This window comes from Protomyctophum parallelum, assembly GCF_964188405.1.
Source record: "Protomyctophum parallelum genome assembly, chromosome: 17".
Taxonomy (NCBI): Eukaryota; Metazoa; Chordata; class Actinopteri; order Myctophiformes; family Myctophidae; genus Protomyctophum; species Protomyctophum parallelum.
This window is the reverse complement of record NC_139719.1, coordinates 10,923,828-10,949,390: the sequence shown is the minus strand read 5'-3', so window position 1 is coordinate 10,949,390 and position 25,563 is coordinate 10,923,828. Positions and strand designations below refer to the sequence as shown.

Below are 25,563 nucleotides of genomic sequence, written 5' to 3'. Positions count from 1 at the left end.
AGATAACACCGGCAGCTCACAGGGTGATGTGTCCGCTGATAGGTGCTTCTAAATGCCAAGCTCATGTTCATTCTACAGTAGATGCAGCCATGGTTCTCTTCCCCTTCCCCCAAGAGGCTTGTACTTGATCACTCCTAGCTCAGATATTTGCCTAGCTTTCTAAGTTTCTATTACACAGGATTCTTTCAATACGCCCGTTGTCTGGATGAAATACAATTTGTTCCCTGAATGCGTGAAGAAGTCATTTTAAACGATCGTTTGTACCCCCATTGTTCTTATGTCTTGTCTACTCTATACGTGGTGATGAGCACATTTCTCACCTGTATCCCTGAGGTGACGGCCCCCGTCTCGTTGCTCTGGTGACTGGACTGACTGGACTCCGGGGACACACAGTCCCTGTCCCCGAGGCTGCCCGTCACGCCGCTGGAGCTCCGCGAGGAGGACCCCCCCATCATCATGGCTCCGTTCTGTTCCCCTTCCGGGGGCTCCTCCACCCTCAAAAGGCCTGGCTGCCGCTGCTGCCCCGCGCCGTATCCCTCGAGCCCGTCTCCCTCGCCGTCGTCACACCCCTCGTCCTCCTCCGGGGAGTCGAGCACCACCGGCCCCAGGAGCAGGACCTCTCTCCTCCTCTGCTCGGCACGTTTCTGCTGCGCGCTGGTGGGGCTCAGGGCCTCGCGTCCGCCCCCGCATCCACCGCGGGCAGGGCTCGGTCTCGTGCTGCTCTCTTCTTCTTCCTGGAGCCCCCACTGCTGCCTGGAGGTCCAGCTGACCGGCGCCTGCTCCACACTCTGGTGAATGAACAGCCTGCGGGACAGCTCCGTGCATTCCTCTCTCTCAGAGAGGCCCGGTTCCCCTCCTCTCCTCTCTGGACCGGGGGACCAGGTGTCTCCCATGTACTGAGGGGGCTGACGCCGGTGGAGGGTGGGGCTATCCGGCGTTCTGAGCTCAGACCGGAACAACCGGGGGTCCCTCATGGGAGAACTGACCTCGGTGGGAGGTTGAGCGGGCCGGAGGAATCGCGAGGGGAGGGCGGGGGAGCCCGAAGCCACGGTCTCTGAAATGATGGAGCTCTGGTCCTGCCCCTCCTCTTGGTGCGTGTGGTTGGCGTGCGAGTTGGTTTCCTGCGAGTGTGACTGAGAGATGGAGTTTTCAGGCTGGTGGTAGTCTGTGTTGTCGGTTGCTGGCGTGTGTTGCCCATTTAAAGGGATGTTCATCTGAAGTATTTGCTGCTGGAACTGTTGTGCATTCGGAGGTGAACTGTGAAGCTCGTCAGAGCACGGGTTGCTGTCCGGCTCGCCTAAGGCGTTGTGCAAAGAGGACCTTCTTGCCTCGGTAAAAATAGAGGACACTTTGGTAGCCTCGTCCGCCAGCCTGCGAGCCACCTCTGGACTGTGAGCTGGTGAGGACGGCCTGCTGCCACTTAGCTGGTTCATGCCCTCGACTAGTTTATTGCCAAGTTGAAAGATTGCTCCCTGGGGCGAGGGGCTCCTGGTGCACGCTCTGTGAACGTGTCGCGTAGTGGCTGGGCTCCCTGCAGTGCTCCTGTCCTGTCCTGACCAATGAAGCGGGCTCTGGTGGCCAGGGGTTGACGAGTTTGAAGTGGGCTGCCTCGTTTGGGAAGAAAGCTGGTCTAAGGCGGGGCTCCGGGGCAGGCCATAAAGGACCTGTGTCACGTGGTTGCTGGAGAAAGCACAGGTGTTCTGACGCTGAACGGGAGACCCGGCCCAGGACTGGCAGCGAGGCTGCTGGTTGTAGCGTGACTCTGCGCTGAGCTCGAGGGCGTGGGCCAGCTTGATCCTCAGCAAGGGAGATCCAAACTCCTCCACGGCCCTCTGGGTAGCCGCCCTGCCGATGGGGTCCAGATGAGATTGCCGTGCACCGGGGGAGCCCACGTGCTGGTGACCCCCTGGAGATCGAAAGGCCAGCTTTGGACTGGAGCCGCAGGAGGAAGTAGTGGGACTTCCAAACCAAATGGGGTCGCTGAGCCTCTTGTTGAAGCGGACGGGGTTGGACCTGTCCTCTCTGCCCGCCCTGCGGCACGCCGCGCCGCGGGGGCTCTCCACCGTCTTCACGTTGGCCTTCTTGATGTAGCTGAAGGTCACCACGGAGCGCTTCCCGTCGCCGACCGGCTCCTCGCTGAACCTCCGTCCGCTGGAAGAGGCGCGAGGGGAGGCGACCCCTCCGAGAGAAGGCGACGACGAAGGGGAGTGAGAGGCGGAGACTCCGTCGCACGGTAAACTACGGCGTTTATTGGCAACCGTAGGGGACTGGCAGCTGTGGGCCGCCTGGAAGCTCACGGTGGTGTGTCTGGCGGGAGACTGGCCGCCGCGACTGTAGTCGTGAGCGAGGCGGTGAGCCGCGGAGGCGCCGGTGACAGTCTGGCAGGTGGTCTGGTTGGCGAGCTGAGACAGCAGAGCTGCCGTGTCGTGGGACGAGTCCACCACGCCCGGAACCCGCTGCTCGGCCACTTCTTCAAAACCTCCTTTATTCTCCACATCCTGCTGCTCAGGGGCAGACCTCACCTCCACATACAGATGAAGGACTTTTCCAGACTGGGACATGACTTTTACTTCATCCCGAGGACACCCATAGAGAGAGAGAGAGAGAGAGAGAGAGAGAGAGAGAGAGAGAGAGAGAGAGAGAGAGAGAGAGAGAGAGAGAGAGGTGGGGCGGGGGTGGAGGAGAGAGAGAGAGAGAGTGGAAGAGAGTGAAAAGGAGGAAGAGAGAGGGACACTGAGATAAACAAGGAGATAAGATTCCCTGTTGCCTTGTTGTCCTCTTCCTGGTGTTTTGATGCAGCTTATCTGCTGGTGGTGAATGTCAGTGTATTTTTAGGTGATCGTTCCTCTGTCTGTGTGCAGAGTGGACAAGCACAGCACAGGGTGAGGACAGAACGCACCCATGGGACGCCTTCAGCAGCATGTCCAATCTTCATACCTGTTAGAGACAGAAAGGACATGGGGAGCTGTCAAGTTTATTTAAAGGACCACTTCACCACTTTTCAACCTATCTTCATAATAAGTCCTCACTAATAATCATGAAAAAAATGGCGCAATTCTTTTCTACTCTGTGTCTGTGTCTCATAGGAGGGCTGTGGGCAGTTCAGACTGTGGGCAGTCCTCCAGTGAAATCATCGATGGGGAATACAAGTTAATAAAAACTGGCTTTCTAGTCCTGAAAAGTTGCAATGCGAAAATGGAAGCCATCATTCTCACGATAATGGAAATCTAAACATTTTTGTCAAAATAATCTGCCTAATGATGATGTCACTGGAAGACGGTTTCTAAACTGCCCACAGCCCTCCTATGAGACACAGACTGAATAGGAAAAAAATCGTGCCATTTTATCATGATTATTAGCGAGGACCTATTATTATGAAGATAGGTTGAAAAGTGGTGAAGTGGTCCTTTAAGTAGTCGATTTGATGGAAAAAAATATATTATAAAGATGGAGTACCATGAATGTTGTACTTAGTCTGTTTTGTAGCCTATGTGTCTATATCTAGTTAGACCCCCAGGTGTGCTTAGAATATTGAAATATGTCTAATGCATTTTTTTTTTTTCCTGAAAGCTGAAAGCCTTTGAGTCAAAAGGCCCAATCAAAATACACCACGTTAGTGACATCACAATATCATCCACTCCACTAACCTAACCCCTCCCTCTTTATCATACAACAACAGCTTTGGGTGTGGCTTCAGTTCAGGTGGTTCACCACCCACCTGAAAACCAGACATACTTAATGAACTGATGGGTGTGGCCCCATAAAAACATAATTTTAACACTTTCTGTACACTGTTTTGAAAAAACCTTCTGCTAGTATAATCATAGTAACTTGTTGATGATCATGTTTTAGGGGGGGGGATCACGGCATTCGATCTTTAATTTTGGGCGGGAACCCATTTTGGTGTTTTAAACATTATGTTATAATTTAGCTATTGAAAAATAGCAGACGAGTGGCACGCTATGAGCTTGCATAGGTCTGCTATTTTTGAAAAGTCGTGAAAATATTTATTTCAGAAAGCTGGAGGATTTAGAAGAGTTTTTTTTCAAATTTGAGGTCAGGCCTTTAATGGGTTAAGAAGTGTGTAACTTTGATTCATTGGCTGGATGTTAATGTTGTTGTTGCTCGTTTTCAAGGTAACGATGTACTGTAAGTATAAATTTGGATTCAACCTCAACTCTCCTAGGTGCACCTAAACAACACTCCTAACTCAAGACCTGTAAAACTCTGTTAATGCCCCACCCTTCACCGATGAGTAACAGTTTCATTCTCAGTTTTTTTAGGAGGGCTGTAGCACTTTCTGCCCCAACAAAAGAGAAACACCGGTGGGAACAGCCAAGGCAGTAAAGAAGTAAAACGGTAAAGTGACATCACTCCCTGTCCAGTCATTCCCTCCCTCTGCCCTGCCCCGGTCTCTCAAGAAGAGACACTTTTGAAAATGTATGCCATGGCAACTGGACTACTTTATAAGTTTACATAAATATCAAATTCTAAAATGTTTGAGACTTTCCCAGCAGGCCACCTTATTTTCTATAGCATGTACCGTACCTAAGCCAGATCAAATGAGTTTTCATAAGCTATTTCAACATCAACGGCACAGGATGTCGTGGATTGACCTGCTATCTCTGGGATCTAAATATATATTAGAATGTGCTTTAATGAGGTGTGCATTAGATACATGGTATCAACTGAGAAAGGTGAGCACATTCTGCGGGCAATTAGGCCTACCCCTCATTTCCCCCTCTTTGTCTGTCACTCGCCAATGATGACACAAGAGTGGTGGCACTGTCATTCTGAACGCAACAAATCCAAGCTCACGACCGACAAAGAAAATGAAATCACGTTTTGTTTAGGCCATTACAGTTTATTTATATATTTATAGCAAAATATACAACAAAAGGTTGTCTGTCAATTCACTGCTTCCTGAACTCCTGCGGATTCACCTGTTTCACTGAGGTCACGTCTTGTCATTTCTGGAAATTGAAAAGGTCGGGGGCTGCTCAGCAAAATGTGTCATTCTTCCCCTCATGTGATCTCACCCCCCTCTGTGTTCCAACAGACTGAAATACTCGAGTCTGTTGAAGTATTAACCGTAGGGATGTCAAAATTGTCAATTTCGTGACATTGCAAAAGCAGAAATGTCTTTGATATTATTGTCGGCCTGTAATGGCGAAGAGGAGACAGACAAATGCAAAATAGTAAGTACCGGTAGTAAGTTGACCTGCTGGGTGACGGTCAACTATGTTAGAATATGGGTACACACAACAAACTTGCATGGGAAGCCACTTGGCACAAGCCATAACCCATTCTGACCTGATTTAAAAAATGTCGTCTACATCCCGACAGTTTTCATTCTGACCTGAGATCAGATTCTAAAAAATGTCTTCTATGTCAAGTCGCTCTTCGATCTTTCAAAAATAGCAGACCTACAAGCTCGTAGCGCGCCACTCGGTGGCGCGCTATGAGCTTGTAGATCTGCTATTTTTAAATAGCTAAAGCACAACATAATGCTAACAGCAAAACGGGTTTCCGCCCAAAATAGGTTAAAGACAAGTACAACAATCTGTGAGGAAAACACTTCAGCCAGGCAAAAGGACTTCCCATTTCCCATAACAGCCCCAAGAGCTGAATAAATAACAAGATGCATCTGTGAATATAATAACCAATTATATGATTTATAGGTGGAGGCTAGAAAACACGCTAGAGAGCTATACAATTCCATCACACCCCATACTTAACTTAGGAACAGTGCTACCAGCTCCATGGAGCAAAGCATGCCATTAACCACAGAGCGGTGGACTTCACAAGCTACTCTGAGCTATATTACAGTCACAATTCATGTCATGAAATGATTGGAAACAATTATAAAAATATATATATTGTGAAAAATATCCTATTGTGTCGTTACATCGCAAAGTAACCACTTAAACCCTATATACACGTGTAATACAATAGTCTGAGATATGTATCTTTCATTGTCAAGATAGTTCAAAAGACAAAACTGTCTTGCTGCACGCTGCTGAATTGTCCACATTGTCTTCATATGTATATTTCTTTCATGTTCATAATGCCGTTGATGGCCAATCTGTTGCAAAGAAGAATCACGTGAAAGAGGACATATGAATCAAGACAGTAGCCAGCAGAGACAGATTGGAGTTGCCTTATGGTAACAGTTGGAGAGAGAACGAGCGCATCACAAATTGGAGTTGACAGAACAAAGAGTGCTCATGATGCGAGGCTCGGCTTGGCACAAGACTGGAGGCAGGGTATTTGTTTGGCCTTTGACCCCCAATGTGCTCATCTGTGCTCACTTCAAATGATCTGATCTCAGTCGTGACTATATTTCCCGTGATTCCCGGACCATAATGTACCGCATCTCTCCCTAACTCTAACCTCTCTCTCTCTTTAGAATAGTTTTATTGATAATCATGATAATTTACAATTTCCCAAAAATAAGGGGGATAAGCCAAACTTTCTCCTGTTGTTCAGAACCCCATGGTGTCTGCTTGTTTTCAAGGGCAAGAAGAGGAGCATCATAAATGTGAGCACTGAGCAGGCCTCTGGGAGCCTGGAGAGTGGAGACGGCAGCTTGATTAGACACGACTACAGAGTCATTTTTTTACGTTTGTAGCCACCAGCAGACTGGAGCTAAAAGCCAGACACTGGACACCTATTGATTCTGGAAAGAGCTGGTCAGCTTGCACCTCATTCATGTGGATCCTGTTATCTATCACTTCATCAGCTGATGGAAATAGTGAGCGAGGGGGAAGCGAGAGAGAGAGAGAGTGTGCGTGTGCGTGTGTGTGTGTGTGTGTGTGTGTGTGTGTGTGTGTGTATGAATGCAAGAATGATAGTCAATAAACAAGATGTGGTGGTGTAGTTCTCATGTGGCTACTATATCAGTCATCTATGATATATATGTTACAGTATGTATGCCTCCATATAGGAAAGGTTTCCGACCGATAAAAACACTGTTTAGTGTTGCCTTCCGTTATCAAATTGAAGTTAAATATTTCTACAAATGCGAGCCATGCACTGACTAATCGGTCCAGCGGTTCTAGAGATTAGCCTTGGACACACGCACACAGCCACACACACACACACACACACACACGCGCACGCGCGCACACTCATAGACAGACACGCTGTCTGTCTGTGAGTGTGAATGATGAAGTAGTAGGGCATTCATTTACAAAAAATGACAGACAGACAGACAGACAGACTGACTCAGAGCCAGGCCGTAAACAAGAGACAGAGAGATTGAAGCACAGCCGGACGACAGAGTGGTGATGTGCGTATGTGAGAATGGAGAGTAGTGTTGGCAGTCAGCCAGGGTAATAGGAGTGATAGATTTACAGGAAGAGCGCAGTAACAATATCGCAGGCCTCAACGTAAACAATGCAACGCAGCCTCCCCTTAGCCAGTCGCAGTGCCTGAACACAGAGCGCTGAATTACAGCGGGGAATTGGACATTACATGAATTTTACTTTAATCAATTGCTACGCTGGCAATTTGCTGCCGAGATTACAGATCCAAGAAACAGGAGTCTCTTGTGACCTTGTTGCAAAGACAACATCGACAACGTGTTTCAGTGTAGACATGGACACAGGTGGATCAAGGACATGCATGCAGATAACAGGGCCAACTGTGCAATGTACTGTATGCCACAGACAGAAGGATGTACGCATATCATATCGTCGTTGCTGTTGCTGCAGAAACCTACTTTGTCACACAAGAGAGTATGACGAAGTAGGGAAACGTCAAATGATGCGATGTGACACATTGTGAGCTTGTAGATCGGATATTTTCCCTGTACTGCTGAACCTGCAAGTTCCATTTCATCAAAAGTAACGGTTTTGGACATCAATGTTTCCACCCAACAGCAACGACAGACTGATTCGACAGACTGATTAAATATTCAATCGTTATTTAATCCCACCTTTTTATTTTCTTTCCCGTCCCGTTTTAGCCATTACTATAGCCCGGGGATCCTACATGCTGCAGTGCTATACCCTTGAACGCCCTGTCTTCTGAACTCTGGCCAAGTTGGCACTCGCGCCGTTCGTGGATGTGTGGGGCACAACAACTAACATCAATAGTACCACCCTCCACCTGCCAGGCTGAGTGTGCACTGATTCAGTGTACAACCTCAATCACCACAAACTAGCCAAACTTCTACTGTAGGTTATCAAACGCGGGGGAAACTTCTCATTGCTATTCATTGCGTACTTGTACTATGTGTGTCACTTGATGGTTATACAAATTTGACAGATTTACAGTCACTGTTACAGTTACTTGTCTGAAACATGATGTGAAATGTCATTTAAAATTCACACTTCAAACTACATACGGTACTACAATATCTTGAATAAAGTGTTACAAGACAGGGCAACCAAATCGATTATATAATATTTAAATAATTGAAATACGGTAGACTTTTACGGTAGATGGCTTTTGAAATGACGTCATATGGCAGCAAAGTCTAGTTTGTTTAGAGCACTTTTAACAAACATAGTGTGGCAGCCAAGTCTTAAAGTCTATGGATTTTTAAAACACTTTGACTGCACTAGATGGAGATCTCCGTCTTTTCAAACTCACCCGTTGTCTGCCCTTTTAATGCTGTATATGTAATCAGAGCGCGCTATACTACTGTCTATGAGCGTCTGTTGCGCAACAACGAAACCGGAAGTCGATTGTGCGCCAGCATAATGATTCCCCCTCCATTGACAATGAACGAACGGGAGCCAAAATCTTCTCCCCCTTTTATCTCTGAATCTAAATCACAGATTACGATTCTAATCAAAACAAGTGATTTCGAAAAGAATTCATGCCTCGGGTGGTCAGCAATCTTCCCATGAATCCTCCCTCCTCCTTCCCATTAAAAAGGCTCCTAAGGCTCCAATATACCGTATAGCTTGGCACATGAATGTATTGATTTCCAAATAACGTGGGCAGTCAAAGTGTTTAATGTTTGTTTACAGCAGTTAGACAAGTTACATTACCAGGCGCCCCTCACTTCACACACGTGTTGTGTTCCCTTCCTGCACAGCAAATCGGGAATATCTCGATTTGAAATAACTCTCTTCACACAATCTTTATATTTACACCATTATCCTATGACTGCCCATAAATAACGTAATGCAAGACCTTTTTCATGCATACGGGAAGAAGCTTTATGGATTTCTCCTCTGACCCATGCAGCTCTTTATGGCCAGATCTCTGCAGCCGTATGACATGCTGTTGACTTAAGAGGAAAGAGTATGAGGATTAGTGCTGCAAAATAATCGACACCTACAGTATGAGATCTCATTTCTAAATTTGAGAAAGAATAGTGCAGCACTGCACTGCACGGCTGTCCAATTAGTTTAAATCACTCTAATGTTTTTTGCTGCGAGACTTTAAGAGAGGTTTAAGTCAAGCACTTTGATGGGGTACACTTACAGGCTTTATAGTTCCGACATACTATTGATCCGAAACCTCAATCCCTAACCTAACCATAACCACAAGCAACGGGAGCGGCGCATGTCGGACCATCGGCATTTTCGCATCGCATCACATGTCGCCGCGCTTCGGACCTTTGGCGTGTCGGATCTTCGTGATATACAGACTAAAGACAATAAATACTTTCATGGAAGAAATGAGAATTGCGTGAAAATCGTGAATCTCAATTTTAGCAAGAATCGTGCAGCACTAATGAGGATATAGCCTTACTTAGAATTGTCACTGACCAGCTTGCTTGATTCTCTTCTTCTGACCAAATCCCCAACCCGCCTCTCACAATGTCTCAAATAGTTTGAATAAGCATCCTTTCGGCCACAAGCTGACGCCCTGATACCAGAGCAGTCCCTTTAACCCATTCTGACCTGAGATCAGATTCATACGAGGTTTCCACTGGACACACACTGGTCTGATTAACCCATACTGACCTGAGATCAGATTCTAAAAATGTCAGTCGTTCTTCGATTTATCAAAAATAGCAGACCTATAAGCTCGTAGCGCGCCACTCGGTGGCGCGCTATGAGCTTGTAGATCTGCTATTTTTAAATAGCTAAAGCATAACATGATGCTAACACCAAAACGGGTTCCCGTTCAGAATGGGTTTAACAACATGGGTGAGTCATCCTTTATTCCCCTCGTCATGGGACTGTTATCTGAGGTAGACACACACACACACACACACACACACACACACACACACACACACACACACACACACACACACACACACACACACACACACACACAAACACGCACACACAGAGTAAACCAGGTGAATTAACGCAACAACCATCCTCCACTCGCGACCCTGAAGCCAATCAAACTCCACCAGGGCTAATGCAGGTGTTGTTTATGATTACTACTGCATTATGTGTGCAGGTCTAATATTAGTCCCCTAGATATGGCGCTGAGGGCACCGCTCGTGCTAATAATAGCCTCCTGCTCGTTTGCTGCTGGCCTAGCTGGCGAGCTGCTGCACTAGCGGCTATGATTTCGACCAGCATGACACATTGTGAAGTGTAGCCAGATCAAAGTGCAGGAAAGAGAGGGGGGGGGGCTTTGTTTGTATTAAGTTAAATGTGTCCGAATTTGACTGAGGGACTGCAATTGGATCTTTTTTGAATTTTCGTTTTTTTTTTCATGTCATATTATGAAAGCAGGGAATGATAGCTTCAAATTGACATATTGGTTGTTCAGTTTGACCCACCAGTTTTGGAGTTATGGCTTATAGAGTAATGTCTTGCAGAGAAACAGCGAGTTGAGAGTTGAGTTGAGTTGAGGTTCACTTCTGTGGTCTCTAACATTACACCTAGCTACATGTTTAAAACCCATTTTGGGCGGGAACCCCTTTTGGTGGTTACATACATTATGTTATAATTTAGCTATTGGAAAATTGTTAAAATGTGCCTCAAACCTTTCAGAAAATTGTCATGATGCTTAACCCTGAATGGGTTTATTTCATATTTACATGTCGATTTCAGCTCTGACACTTATTTCAGACATGCTCTATTATGTGAAGACTCTGCCTGTGCTATTAACTCATATAAAAAAAAAGCTGGAATTTGCGCGATGGAATGCTCTCAGTCAATTTGACAGTTGACACGATTGCGTACTTTGCTGTTGTACTGAATCATAATGAAACAGGAACTGACTAAATGATGGTGTAGTCAGAATTAAAGAGGCGAGCTGAGAGGCAAGTCATTTTACAGTATGAATAGGACTTTGCTTGGATAAAAATGCAAGGCCATCTCTCTCACGCTCTCTCATTCTCTCTGTCTCTTACATTGCCATTAAAGACACATACAGACAATGACTGGGGTCCTGTGACTCATGCAGTGGCAGGGACGTGTGTGTGTGTGTGTGTGTGTGCATGTGTGCGTGTGTGCGTGCGTGCGTGCGTGCGTGCGTGCGTGCGTGCGTGCGTGCGAAATAGAGAGTGAGAGAGGGGGAGAGAGAGAGAGTCAGTAAGTGAAATATAGTCAGTCACAGTAACAAGATGAGGGAGACATTGTGGAGAGTCGAGGAGATATTTCCCATGACCTTGAGCATATAGACATACTGTATTTATTCGAATGTAAAGTATTCTCAAGATTGACCATAATAATAACCAAGCAAGCGACATTTAAAGGTAAACATCATTTTTACAGCACAGCAGCACAGCACTACAATATTATTCACCTATTGATTGAAAAAGCATCACACTAGTGATATTGATGAGTGGATCGTGTTTCATTCCATTTGTGGGCAACAGTAAAAGTGCATAGTCTGCATACAAGGCCACCGCACGCACGCACCGAACGCACGCACACACGCACCCCCAGTACTTAGTTTAGACAGTTTTTGCTTTAGACTAGTCATTGGTTAGACCGGCCGGACGGACGGACGGACGGGACAGACAGACAGACCCAATTCTAGACGGCTCACCTGCTACAGAGCCAAGCCATAAAAAGAGACAGAGAGAGAGTGAAGTACAGCCGGTGGAGGCAGCAAGAAAGAGCGAGGTTGTTCAGCAGCCAAGGAGCCATTTCACAAATATCCTCAAATGTGCTCCATTGTTATTTGACTCCCTGTAGGCTGAAACTATTTGTCTGGCATTCGTCCCCTCGTCATCCTCACACACACACACACACATGATAAAATCAGCCAGGCTCTCAGAGGGACCTGCTGGGACGTGACCAACACAGGACTCAATTCAGATATCACAACAGCACGGAGGACGCGTCTGGAAGACTTCCAAAAGAATCAGTGCTGGGAGAACAAATGTCCCACAAGGCATCTATCCACCCACAAACCGTATGTACAAATGCTCACGTCTTGGAGACCAAAAAAGGCACATGGAGGAGGGGCTCTGAGGAAAGTGCACTGCGTTACATTAACAACAGACAGGATTTGACCGCATAGTGTACTGTGTACCAATACTTTTCACCCCAATTCAGCGCCTGCTGCAGGGGTCATGCATGTACTTCTGATGGACAGCAGCTTAACTGACTGGACATGTTTCTAACCTGAGAGAACAAAAGCACAGATCGGCGACATTTTAAGATTATGACTATGGGGAAAGTAAGTCTGTGCGTGCCTGCACACACACACACACACACACACACACACACAGTCAAAACGCTCTGCCCTCTCTTACTGCAATATGTTTTGCTTGTAAGAGTGTCTCTCTTCATAGTAGGTCGTTTCACTCAGTAGCATCACGTCTACTAAAACATCTTTAGAAGTTTCACTGTTTTTCTTTTGCGGCTTACGCCTTTTTATTGTTTTTTTTTTAAGGTACAGACAGTAGGCTGACAGGAAACGGGAGAGAGATGGGGGAAGACATGCAGTAAAGGCCGTGTCGGGCTCGGGAGTCGAACCCGCGGCACACTGCGACTGGATTACCAGTCAGGTGCCCAGACGGTTACGCCACCGCCTGGGCCATAAGTTTCACTATTAAAGGGGAATTTCTTCCTAACCGTTTTTTTTACAAAATCATATGTGATAATATGTATATTAACCAAAAAAAATTATAAAATAAAAAAATAAACATATAGGGTGCTGGTCCTAAGAAAAGCGTAGGAGGGGTCTAATGTCAGCCCACGTAGAACAGGAAGAGTGAGAGAGAGAGTAACCTGTCATATCATCTACAACAGTAAACTAAAACTAAAACAAATTTATTTTTTTTCAATGACGAATGGATACGTGTCTTAATATACGATAAGAAAACAGCTTGTGCGAAACTCTCCTTTAATCGCAACTATAAAGTCATTCAGATTCAGTCAGGCCACTGCAGGCCGTAAATGGTGTCTGTCTCTGCACATTGATTGATTGACAGCGCACATCTGTAGACGTGCGCTTGCTAAGTATATACTGTTTACTCATGTCTCGTGTGATGTGAACAGCTGTATCATAGACTCCATTCAGTTGTCTGATAATGGTTTCACTTTTGAATGATAGCATTGTTGATCACACAGCAGGACATAACAGAAAACAAGAGTGAAATGACATGCAGTGACATGCCTGCACATACAGGTTAGGCACAAAAATGCAAGCCTCTCGCTGTACACAGTTGGAAGTCCTACAATGTTCATTTACTGTACATCCGAGACTGTAAACATGGACCTAAATGTTCTACTTTTACATTCGCAGAGGTAAGGGTTAGGGTTAAATTAACATAGTGAAATTACTGTGCGCACACATCCTCTCGGAGATGTACTGTCAACCAAGTGTATACAAACAAGCACACTCACACACGTGTCGTGTGCACACGTTCACATGCATTGACGTGCAGACGCATACGATATGCAGTTTATTCCCACGTCAGCCGGTAACTAGTCATACAACATGACATGCTCCTCCACATTCTCTGATCCTCAGTAATGTCAGTAATTCCTTATCTGCGGAGGACTCGAGCCGAGAAAGCAAACGCTATCAGTTACATCTTCCACACAGTCCACACACACACACACACTCTCTCAATCTCTCAATCTCTCTCTATCTCTCTCACACACACGCGCACATTCTCTCTCTCTCTCTCTCTCTCACACACACACACACACACACACTCTCTCTCTCTCTCTCTCTCACACACACACACACACACACACACACACACACACACTCTCTCTCTCACACACACACTCTCTCAATCTCTCACACACACACACACACACACACACACACACACACACACACACACACTCTCTCTCTCTCTCTCTCTCTCTCACACACACTCTCTAACTCACAGTCTCACACACACACACACACACACACACACACACACACACACAACCCTCTAGCTGTCCTCTCTTACTCTTGTGCCTTGTTTTGTACTCCTGTACTATCTCAGACTCACCTCATCCACACACTGGATTCACAGCTCCACCCACATTAGTCTTCCTCTGTTCCCTCCTTCCTTTCACTGTCCCTCTTTCTCGCCCTCCTTCCTTCCTTCCTTCCTTGCCTCCTGCCTACAGCAGAGCATTCTGCGTTAAGACCTGCCTGGCCACTATACTGTCGTCTCTCTCTCTACTGGGAGACCAGCACCACACCACACCCACACTCAGCTTCACTCTCAACCAATTAGGAAGCTTGTGTTGGCAAATCCCGCCCCCCTCTCCAGTCCTCACTTTCCCTCCCTTGCGAGCGAGCGAGCGAGCACACACACGCACGTGCACACACACACACACACACACGCACACACACACAGACAGACAGTACTGCAGAGTTAGTGGTGGTCTGTGTGACAGACAAGCGGTCGTTTAAAGACAAGATTTGTTGGCAGGACTTGACCACCATATTTCACGAGTAGTTGCACTTGGCACTACACACAGTAAAGTCCTCAGTGTTACTTTAACTCTGAGAGGGCAAAAATGGACCCAAAGACTGAGGGTTTTACTGTGAACATGCTGTACAATGCAGCCGGTTGGTGTAATTGGCCTTATTGTGCCATGTCACTACAGCTAATGAACACAGCTCGTTTTATTAATTCAGCATAAAGTACTGTGTATACAGCAGTACTCACAAGGCATCCTAAAAATAGTACTGCAAAAATAGCATCTCTCGGAAGACAAACGAGAAATGTGGCAGATGATGTCTGTTGTCTGAGGAATCCGGCTAAGTAACAGCATCTAAAAGCATTTCTCGAACCCAGAAATCACCGGGGAAAAACAAATGAACCGGTAACGGCACACTTTCACTCCCTTGAAATATTAAAATGAATTGTTGCAAGCCTTGGATAGACCACAAAAAATGCATGTTCACCCAGCTACAGTACAACACTTTACAGAGAGAAGCTTCTACTTGACTTGAGATTACCAGCAGACATACTGTACCACCTGTCTATACTTAGTACAGACTATGGCATGTTTACATCGCCTCCTCCTTTTTAAAACGGGGGCTAAAGCTAGCCCCTTTCGGGACCCTCTGTTACCTTTTCTGTTATTTTTTCTCGGGTCGTCGGTGACGCACATGCCGTCATATGTTGGTCGGTCGAGCGGTTCTCGAGATACAGTACGTGGATTACAAACGTACGTAGAGATTCCCTGCATTTATTGTAAGATTGGGTTTGGATATTGGCTTAATTCCTCGCATCTGTACAGTAACTGACAATACCAATCAATTTGCTCAATTGCTCAGTTCATTTGGACGGGACAGCACATATTCATGAAAACCACACACAGAATGCCGTGCAAATTACACCAGATTTAGCAAGAATGCTCATTTCCATTTGTAGTCCCCATACAGAAAACAAGCAAAAAAAGCAAAAAGGATCTATTTTATATAGCACATTACAAAAGGGTGCAAACATGAGGTACAAAAAACACAGTAAAAAAGGCTTAGTTTTGAGCTTTTGACCTAAAATACAAGCTCATGAACAGAGCACAAACAGTTCTCTGCAGTTCAGTTGTGCACTGCCATATTTTACGGTAGTACCCAACATAACAAACAGGAACTGTGCTCACGTCTAGTCCGACATGAACTTGAAGATTTAGAGACTATGTAGTTTGTGTAAGTAGTACTTGAGATTCAATTTTGATCATAAGACCATTAATAGACAGCCAGATACATCAACTATCTGGATGCAGACAGATGGACATTGTCAGCGGTGCAGAGGCAAACAGACTGCGTTATATATACAGTTATACACTGGGATTCATCCGTCTCTACTTGTCTGTCTGCCTTTCTGCACTGATCTACGCACTGATCTACGTCCATCAATCTGTTTGCCTGAGCGATCATTAGCTAGTTTATCCATCTGTCTCTATGTCTGTCTGTCTGTGTGATGTCTAATGTCTATAGCAGAGTGAGTGCACAACAGACACCAGGTCCACCTGGAGCCCGCCAAACTGTGGCATATTCACAACCATAACTTTCACCTAAAATGCTCTTCAGTAACACGTGCTGAGCACTGAAAAGAAAAAAAAAAGAAAAGAAAATGAGGAGAGGGTGGATATAAAATCAAGGTACCGGTACTTTATAAGTTTAAAAAGCCGACATGTTTCGAGTCGCAAAGGAGTCTTCATCAGGGCAGGTATGGTGATGACCGTACTACTACTGCTGCACAGAGACAGCTATGGATTCATGGCAGGAGGCTATGGATCCATGGCATTCTTACATTACAAGAGGTATTTGGACACATTTATCAGCAACAATGTAGGCTATGCATTGAAATAAACTGCTGTTTTCTCTCCCTCTATTCCTCTCCTCACTGCTCTGGTCTCAAAAGATGCACATAGACATTGTCATTATTATGTATTATAACAGTATATGGACAATCTGGCCAAGATCATCATTAGTTAATGATTGAACCTCAAAGCCGAGTCCCTCTGCATGATGTCATCTTTCTACCACGGTTGAACAGGAGTGTTGTGTTGAATTAAAAAGGGATTTTGATTGTAAGCTGTGCGTGCAAATTGTTAACCCCCCGAGGAGCACATCTTAATCCGAATGCACTCTCTAAATAGCGGGAGCGTAGCGTTAGCCCGACGTGAGCGACGTCCCAATAATCCGACACCCAGAAAGCCGACTATCCAATATTCCGACCATAGAGCCCCATACGAACCCTATCCCCAAACCCTCTAAATCTAAATAGTGATGAATGACGTTCCCCGTTCCCATAAGATCCTCATTCCGCACTTTTAAATATATTCCTTTCCATGACATTCTCTGTAATCTGTTAAGCCTGATTGTTAATTCCTTCCTGATTATTATTATAATTTTTCTGCCTTTATTGATAGTAGATAGTATTTGACAGGAAAAGAGACAGGGAATGACATGGCAGGGTTCGGGAAACAAACCCTGGGACTCACTGTCAGGTTGCATCACAGCCTCTATGTGGTACACGCCTAAACCACTAGGGCATCGGCACCCCAAAGCTTATGATTTTAACCCATTCTGGAAGGGAACCCGTTTTGGTGTTTTAACTAAGCATTATGTTATACTATTGCTATTGAAAAATAGCAGATCTACAAGCTCATAGTGCGCCACCGAGTGGCTACAAGCTTGTGGGTCTGCCATTTTTGAAAAATCGTGAAAATGTGGTACAAATCTTTGAATACATATTCTTTCAGAGCAAACATTTTTTCAGGTCAAAATGGGTTAAATGTAACAGCCTTCTTTTTGGCTGCCTACACCAGAAAGAGACAGTGGGAGATTAAGAGAGAGAGAGCGAGAGAGAGAATATAGTATTGTTATTGCCTGTCTTATCACCAGAATTTGAGTCCATGGTGTAAACGGGCAGTCGGGCACCTAGAGCATTGGTTCCCAAACATTGGGTTGTGACCCACTTCTGGTCCGCGGACCCATTTGTATGGGTCCCTCTATATTTTGTTACCTACATTTTGTTTTGAATCATTATTTCAAAACCTTCCCAACATTCCCAAAAAAGCAACATTTTTCATGAATTAAAAACCAAATGTAATGATTTCATGAAGAAATGAAAGAAAAATCGAAGAAATTCCATAAATTAAAAAAACAATGTTTAAGAAGAATGCTTGAGGTCTACACACAAAAACAACTTCCTGCAGCTATGCTAAATAATAAGAAAATATTTGCGCTCTCACTGTGCTGGGTTTAAGACCAGCTTGGGGCTGTGTCTAAGTGCATTAATCGCTATTATACCTTTATCACTGTACGTAAGATAGCAATGCCAAACCACAAACTTTAAAACTAACACCCATCACAGATGGGCCAAGTTAGCAAGTCGGCAATTACAGCGTATACAACGTGGGCGCTGGGTGTGAAAATGACTAACTGAGTAAGTTGTAAACATAGCAATGATAATTGCGCCGGGCCTAGCGCCATTTAGTAATGGCTGTAAAGTAGGGCTTTATGTGTGCGTGTGCGCCTAGAGGGATGCTGGTAAATAAATCCCTCACGGTCCCATTGGCAACACCCTCAGCCTGATACTACATGCATCCAACATGAAGTCTCAGAGGTGCTGAGGCAAATGCCTCCTTCACTTCCCAGAGCCCAGCCTTGGGTCTTGAGGGTTGTCCGCTGTGGGCGGTCTCGCTGCATCCATTTGGGTTTCTTCTGTGCTGGCAAGGGGTTGATAAAGTGCCACAGTCCTGATGGACTACTACCTTACGGCCATCTACCAGCTGCACCCAAAATACCACGTCAGAGATTTTTTGCTAACACAATGCATGGCCTTTACAGAGCTTGAGTGAGTTAAAGTATCAGTCTCTCGTAATTGCTCATGTAGCTGAGTGAAGTAGTCCAACACTGACAACCATTCTATAGTTCTGACTCAAGCTCATGGCCCAAAAGCGAGTTCCACTGGTGTTCACACTTCTATGCTGAATATAAAGCCAGCTGGGGTGAAACGTGTCGATTCCTGGATAGAGGTCCGGTATGCCCACAAGACCATGGGCAAGTTGAGGTCCCAGTTTCTCCATCGGTGGTCGGAGAGAATGGCGAGCTGGGTAGCTAGAGTGTGGTTAAATCACTCTACCAGCCAGTCACTCTGGGGGTGTACTAGAGACTCTGGCACACCAAACTCTCAGAACATTTCAGTGACTAGCTTCTGACGCACTCTTGTCCGGAACCACGTATGCCTCTAGCTAATAGTAATCCATGGCATAGTGGTTCCTATGTTGGTTAAAAGGAAAAGGGCCCAGAATGTTTGGAAAAGGGCCCAGAATGTTTAGAGTTGTGCATAAAGTCTGACGAGCTATGGTTTAAGAAACGGGCCCTGCCTGGGTATAGTGTTTGAGTAGGTCCAAGGCGATGATGCATGCGTCCTGGATGTCAGCCAGCCAAAACTCATGGTGTAAGGTCTTACTGCATGGCCACAGCTATCCGGAGGGACAGCAGGGCCAGCTGGACATCTTTAGCCCATAGCCTCTAGTTAGTCCTTAGAGCGAGCAACTCATCTTTTTAAATATGCCCCATGTCTGAGACGTCGAAACAGTGGCTGTCTGTGATGGCTAATCATGTGGACAGGGCTGCTGGAAAAACATTACCTAATGCCCACTTGACAGAAGATTAACTTCAATCACACAGCGCACGCACGCACGCACGCACGCACTAAGAATAATAATCCCAAAAAATCAATCACAGACTCCTCCTGGAGCAAGACGATCCCGAAGTGCTCCTGACAAGGAGGTTGGTGCCCTGTTTGGTTGCCTCCTGTGTGAATGTGTTTAAATTGTAGTACTTTGAGTGGTTGGGATATAGGTCCTGTATAAATACCAAGACCATTCACCTTTAGTATTGCAGCATTTATCATAGAGTGGCACCTTATCAAGTGTGTACAGTAGTCACTAACCACTGTAATTTTATTTCACCATAGATGGTGACTAAACTGATGGGCTACTATCACCAGTGGATTGTCTCTGCAGTCTGCACCAAACAAACCAAGCCAGCTTTTACACCTTACAGCAGTGTCAGCACTCCTCTAGCAGATGCGGACGAGATTTTTAAAAGCACCGCGGCATTAAGCAGCCTGTAGCACGCAGTATGGAAACAAACCGAGGTCCTTCGACCCTTGTCCTCTGTGCTATTTTCAAACCAATAACGTTAAGGACAATCGAATTAAAGGATTACATTGATTGCTTCCACCACCATGGCAATCTTTTTTGGCCAGTAGAGTCCTACAAAGAGAAACAATATCAGCCATTGATCGATTGGATTTTAAAATACACTTCCTCTCAAATGTTATAAAGAAGTGACAAACTGTATCAAGCAACTGATGAAAAATAATGGAGATAGAGTCCCCATTATCCCTTCTCTCTCTCTCTCTATCTCTCTCCCTCTCTCTCTCTCCACTTGCCAAGTGTATAATGAAAACACAGACAAGGTTATATATATTCCATGAATCATTCCAAACTCAAACATGCTGAGTGTACAATGCAATTAAAACAGTAAACTCAAATTTAAAGTGTAAAGACGTTGCATTGCAAGGCTTCCGATCTGTGCAAAGTTATCTTCAATTCTTCAATTAACCCCAGTTCGAACCATACCGCTTGTGTATATCGTGCCATTAATTACAGTTAAATAGTTTGAGTAGGACATTGTTGTGACCATTAAGTAGCAGTCTAAATCAATTACTGGCAATGCAATGTTACTTGACAATTACAAACAGCCTGTGCATGCCAAGAATAAGTGAAGCCCACATCTCCTAACTCATTCCACTGGCTCTCTCCCACAGACCAACACGAGGCCCCAAACAACAGATCAGTGTGAGGAGGCATTTCGGCATGTAACAAGGAGGAGAGAGTAGTGGCTCTTTAACAGATTTGCATTTCATTCATCACGGCAGGATCCAGGCCACTTGCGAAGCTTTCCATCTGCAACACAGCCAGCACAGCGAGAGAGACCCACAGATTGGAGCAGCAGAGCCCCTCATTACAGGGGGAACGCGGCAGAATTGTAAAATGCTAATAGGTAATCCAGTGCTAACAGGCTCTATTCATGGCCAGCGCTCCCACCTCTCAAACGTGCACCACGTCCAAAAAACATCATTCTGAGCTCTCTCGCTGTAGAGAGAGAGAGCTGCCACGAGACAATTTGTTACGGTTCCTCTGTGCTTCCTTTAATGATACTTTCTAAATTTGAAAATTAAGCATGAAGAAATTTAGTACAGTATGGGATTTAATGTTTTGGCCATCTGTCTACTCCACCTTGCTCCATTCATGAATCCCTTAAAAACAACAACCACACACACAAAAACAACAAGAACCGGCAGAAAGAAAGTGATGAGAAAGACGGTAGAGGCAGTAGTAGGTAGTTAGAAGGCCAAGTGAGAGAGGGCACCAACAAAAAAACAAATACTTTGGAAAGAACAAGCTTTCATGTGCTCTGCTGCTCCATCAGTGTATCAATGTATACTAAACATTTGTAATGTCTAGCACTAGCACCATGCACCATTTACTGCTGTTACTTAGCCTAGGGCAAATTGCTTTCACAGAGATGCTATACTATGTTGGTCAAGCAGATATGGAAAGGTGTTGTGTGTGTGTGTGTGTGTGTGTGTGTGTGTGTGTGTGTGTGTGTGTGTGTGTGTGTGTGTGTGTGAGAGAGAATCTCTCTTTGTTCGGACATTCTCTCTGGACCCCGACTCTCTCCTCCCTTCCTGTGTCCAGAAGAATACAATCTGTCTTCCACCTGTATCATCCAATCACTTGTGGCCAGGAGGAGTAGGCCAGACCGATCCCCCAGAAAGAGCACTTCATAAACGGCAACAAATGAAGACAAACCACGGTATGCAGCCCTTTGGCTGTGGGGACAACTCTGACTGTCCCTCCTGACCAGGCAAACATTTGACAGGGTTTGTCCCCATAGCTGCAAAGCAGAACTCTGCAGTATCATTCATCATCAGCAGCATTCTATGAATGTATGTGCAGCAATGTGTGTGTGTAGCAGCAGGTGAGTCCATCAGTTTTCGATTTGGTTATCCAATTTAACAATATGACTTTGTTACACAGGTGTCGATAATACAGGTAGGGTGGCCAGACGTCCGGTTTCACGCCGGACAGTCCGGTTTTAGACCCACCTGTCCTCCTCCCACCTCAACCTCTGGCCGGACACATAATTGTCCGGTTTTTTGTGATATACAGTGCTTGTGTCATTTACGTCGTCTGCCTGGGTATTAAAATCTCCGCAGCGCTGCTCAGCTCCGCCTCCGCAGCGAGCCGGCCACACTGTCTTAAAAAGAGAGAGGCTAGTGGAGACGTTAAGAGTGTTGCCATGTCCGCTTAATTATAAGCGACTTTAGGCTTGTTTTATATAATAGGCTACTAAGCCTAGTCAGGCTTCTTTTGGGCTTGTTTTCATAGACATGGTTGCTTGGTTCTCTTCCAAAACTGGGCAACACTGCCAGTGGGATGGTCGGTTTGTTTGTTGTGCTCTCACAATCACTTTAGTATAGTTAATGCAGAGACAAACAAACCAAATATGCCGAAATGAAAAACTACATTTAATGAGCAATGGAGCAAGGAACTCGACATCATAAAGACAGGGAGGCTGTGTGAACATATAGGCTACTGGCATCATTCTATGTCCCACACCGATGACCATAAAACTGTATAAAAAAACCCCACAAGAAAGAGATTAAACATGAAACATATCTAAACATGAAATAAAATAAATGTATTCTAAAATGAATGGCCTTTGTGGTACCCTATAATTTAAAAAGGTTAATTTAATTAGCAAATATATGTTCTCTGTGGACATAATGCTGGAGATGATGGTGGTGAAAATCAGGTGCAATAGTAGTAGTAATAATATGAATATATGGGGGGGGGGGGGGTCTGGGAGGGGGGGGGGGGGGTCTGGGAGGGGGGGGGGGGTCGGGGGAGCGAGCCCCGCAAAAGTGTCCTCCTTTCTGAGGTCTTGCAGGTGGCCACCCTAAATACAGGTGGTGCTCAGTTACAGAGGGCCTTCAAATATAGACAGAAATTAAAAACATTTCTCTCACACACACACACACCACACACGCACACGCACACGCACACGCACACACAAAGCTAGGCTACATATATCGCTCCCTATGCCAACTTTTCGAGCCAAGGGCAAAACTTAACACAAGCTATGTAAAGCTATCGGTGGTGTTGCATGAGGTTAGATGAGTTTATGGCAGTAGACAGTGTTTGGTAAGGATTCCCATTCATAGTATATGACCTCTTTAGAGGTTGTGTGTCCTACAGGTTTATCAGGACGATGGCCGCATTTTTTTCGCAAAGCAACGTTCAATGTCTCAAGTTATAGGCTATGCTCTTTCTCACTGCTGCTGGTGTATCGGCGATACACACCATGGCAAGCCGCTATACAAGCTAAACCTTAAAAACACGAATCCCCCTTTAAATAACAGACAGTTTATACTTACCAAATCAGTTATTATCCGTGCTGGCTGACTGTGTCCACATGTACCGATATACAACATCCCTGTCGGGGTGCCAGAGATGATCAGAGATGCGGTTAGCCTAGAACACGGTCTACTGCAGGCAACACGCTGATATTGCCACTGCAGTCCACATTTAGACTGATCCTGTGGTACGTGAGGCACGTCTGCTTCACGTCAAGTTGAAATAGACGCGATGTTGAAAGGCGACCGCGTCAACGTGTGCATGGTTCTGAAACGGACAGCTCCTCTCCTGAAGTTGTTATACGAAGAGGAAAGATGCAGTGGAAGGTTCAACTCCAGTTTCTAGACATCATATCATAACACAATATGATAGGCTACACTCTCTCCCACCCCCCATCTCTTCCTCACTCCCTCTCCCCTCCCCAAACGGCAGGAGCATGCCCTGCATGCAGTCCCTGCTCCTCGTCAGCATCAGCACCCAGCACTCAGCACCATCACCTGCAGGTACGACGAATTATTCAGGTAGGCTATAACCGCGTGGCGTCATTTAGCAAGTCTCAAAAACACACCCCGCAATGTCAAATATAAGTTGATATGGTGCTGCACAAAATATGTCTCATTAAAGCTATAGGCCTACGTCGTCGTTTTATGTTCATTCGGTTTTCCTGAGTGTCATTCAATTACCGCTTACCGGTTTCACGTGTTGGACACTCGGTAATTAGCCAACACGTGGTTATGCAACACGGTCAACGTCACTTATTTTGGTGGGTATGGAACATAGCCAACAGTGCGCATGATAATATAGGCTTGTAGTAGGCTATAGGCTATTCATTTTCTTTTTGGCAGCATTCCTTTTGTTAAAAGAATGGCAAAACCTAGGCCTACTACTATGGGCTACCATACGCCTACTTTATGAAGTCAATTAGATCCAAATAACATAACATAAATTATCAAGCTACTTTTTGAAGCAATGCATGCTGAAATAAATTTTTTGCATTCCTCATTCTGTTCAATAATCCACTATTGTCCCACATGGATCAGTTCTTAATTGGTCGACTATATTTTCCTTGTGGTGCCATCACAAATGTATCTTACTTCCCCAAATTGCATCTATAAGATCTCCAAAACATCTTGTTTCAGTCATGACTCTGAAAAACAGGTCCACCTCGAACAAGTTGAATTACTGTAATGCCATCTTCACTGGCTCCTGATCATTCAAAATGCTGCAACCAGAGTGCTCACTGGGACAAGAAAAACTGAACATATTGTTCCTATACTCCAAAAGTATGAATTATTGTAAAAGTTTAGCTTCTGAATCTTTGAACTTCTCACTGTATACTGCAAAGACCTTGCAGCAGAGGACGCCCAACAGTAGCCTACTACCTAGAATCAAATTTAAATCTGGTGATGGTGCATTTGGTCACTGATGCAACTCTTTGAAACAAACTGCCTGATGAACTGATTGTGTGTGTGTGTGTGTGTGTGTGTGTGTGTGTGTGTGTGTGTGTGTGTGTGTGTGTGTGTGTGTGTGTTGAGAGTGTCAGGGCTGATGTCACGCCTACCTAGTGGTGACGTCATCCCATCCTTTATAAGGCATTTCGCCAGCACAAGTTCTCTGTCCGATTATCATTTCATAAATAGTCTGTTCGAGAATCTAAACTAAGCCTTGCAACTTAAGCTTTCTTAACTTGCCCATTTAGCCAAAGATATCGCCAAAGACCTAACTCCCAATCATACAGGCGGGTCAGCACTTTCCGCTCCTGTGACGAAGAACCTCTACCATCCTTACAGAGAGAGAGAGAAAACAGGCGTCCCATGGAGTACGTATACCTGTACATAAACAAAAACAAAACAATCACACCTGTGTGAACTGAGTGGTGCAACTATACAATTATATTGTTATCGTTACTCTACTGTACTCAGTGCACTGATCTGTATTGTGCTCTGTACTGTACTTTTATTATTTTTGGAAAAACTGAGAAATGACAGTTACCGTGTGGGGGTTCATACTTTATGATTTGAACAGTTTGCAAAAAGTAAACAAAATTATCAATCCAGTTATTAAACTTTCAGTTCATACACAATTTATAATCCAGTATCCAATAATCACCTCAACATTTTCAATTCACGAGCATTCATCCATTTGGATTTACATCTCTGTTTCATATTCAACCAGACCATGGCACCAGGCATACATTTTAGTCACAGCAGCAGCTGCTATACAGTTACAGTTAGGCTGCTAAAGCAAAAAGCCTCGGCTGCCATCTGTTGGC

At 45.2% G+C, this 25,563-nt stretch overlaps 1 protein-coding gene across 2 annotated transcripts in view; it reads right to left on the bottom strand.

Annotated features, from left to right (window-relative positions):
• LOC310875132 (uncharacterized protein) overlaps positions 1–23,394 on the bottom strand; it is an 81,987-nt gene extending 58,593 nt beyond the window's left edge. The window contains exons 1-2 of one of the 2 annotated variants that reach the window (XM_083788244.1): positions 23,312–23,394; positions 321–2,937 (exon numbers count right to left, since the gene is read on the bottom strand). In XM_083788244.1, coding sequence (XP_083644370.1) covers positions 321–2,561 — 2,241 coding nt within the window. In that variant the 5' untranslated portion in view covers positions 2,562–2,937; positions 23,312–23,394. Of the gene's footprint in view, positions 1–320; positions 2,938–14,335; positions 14,473–23,311 lie in introns of those variants that run through there. The other variant, XM_083788243.1, reaches the window with a different exon arrangement.
• Between the last annotated feature and the right edge of the window lie 2,169 nt (positions 23,395–25,563).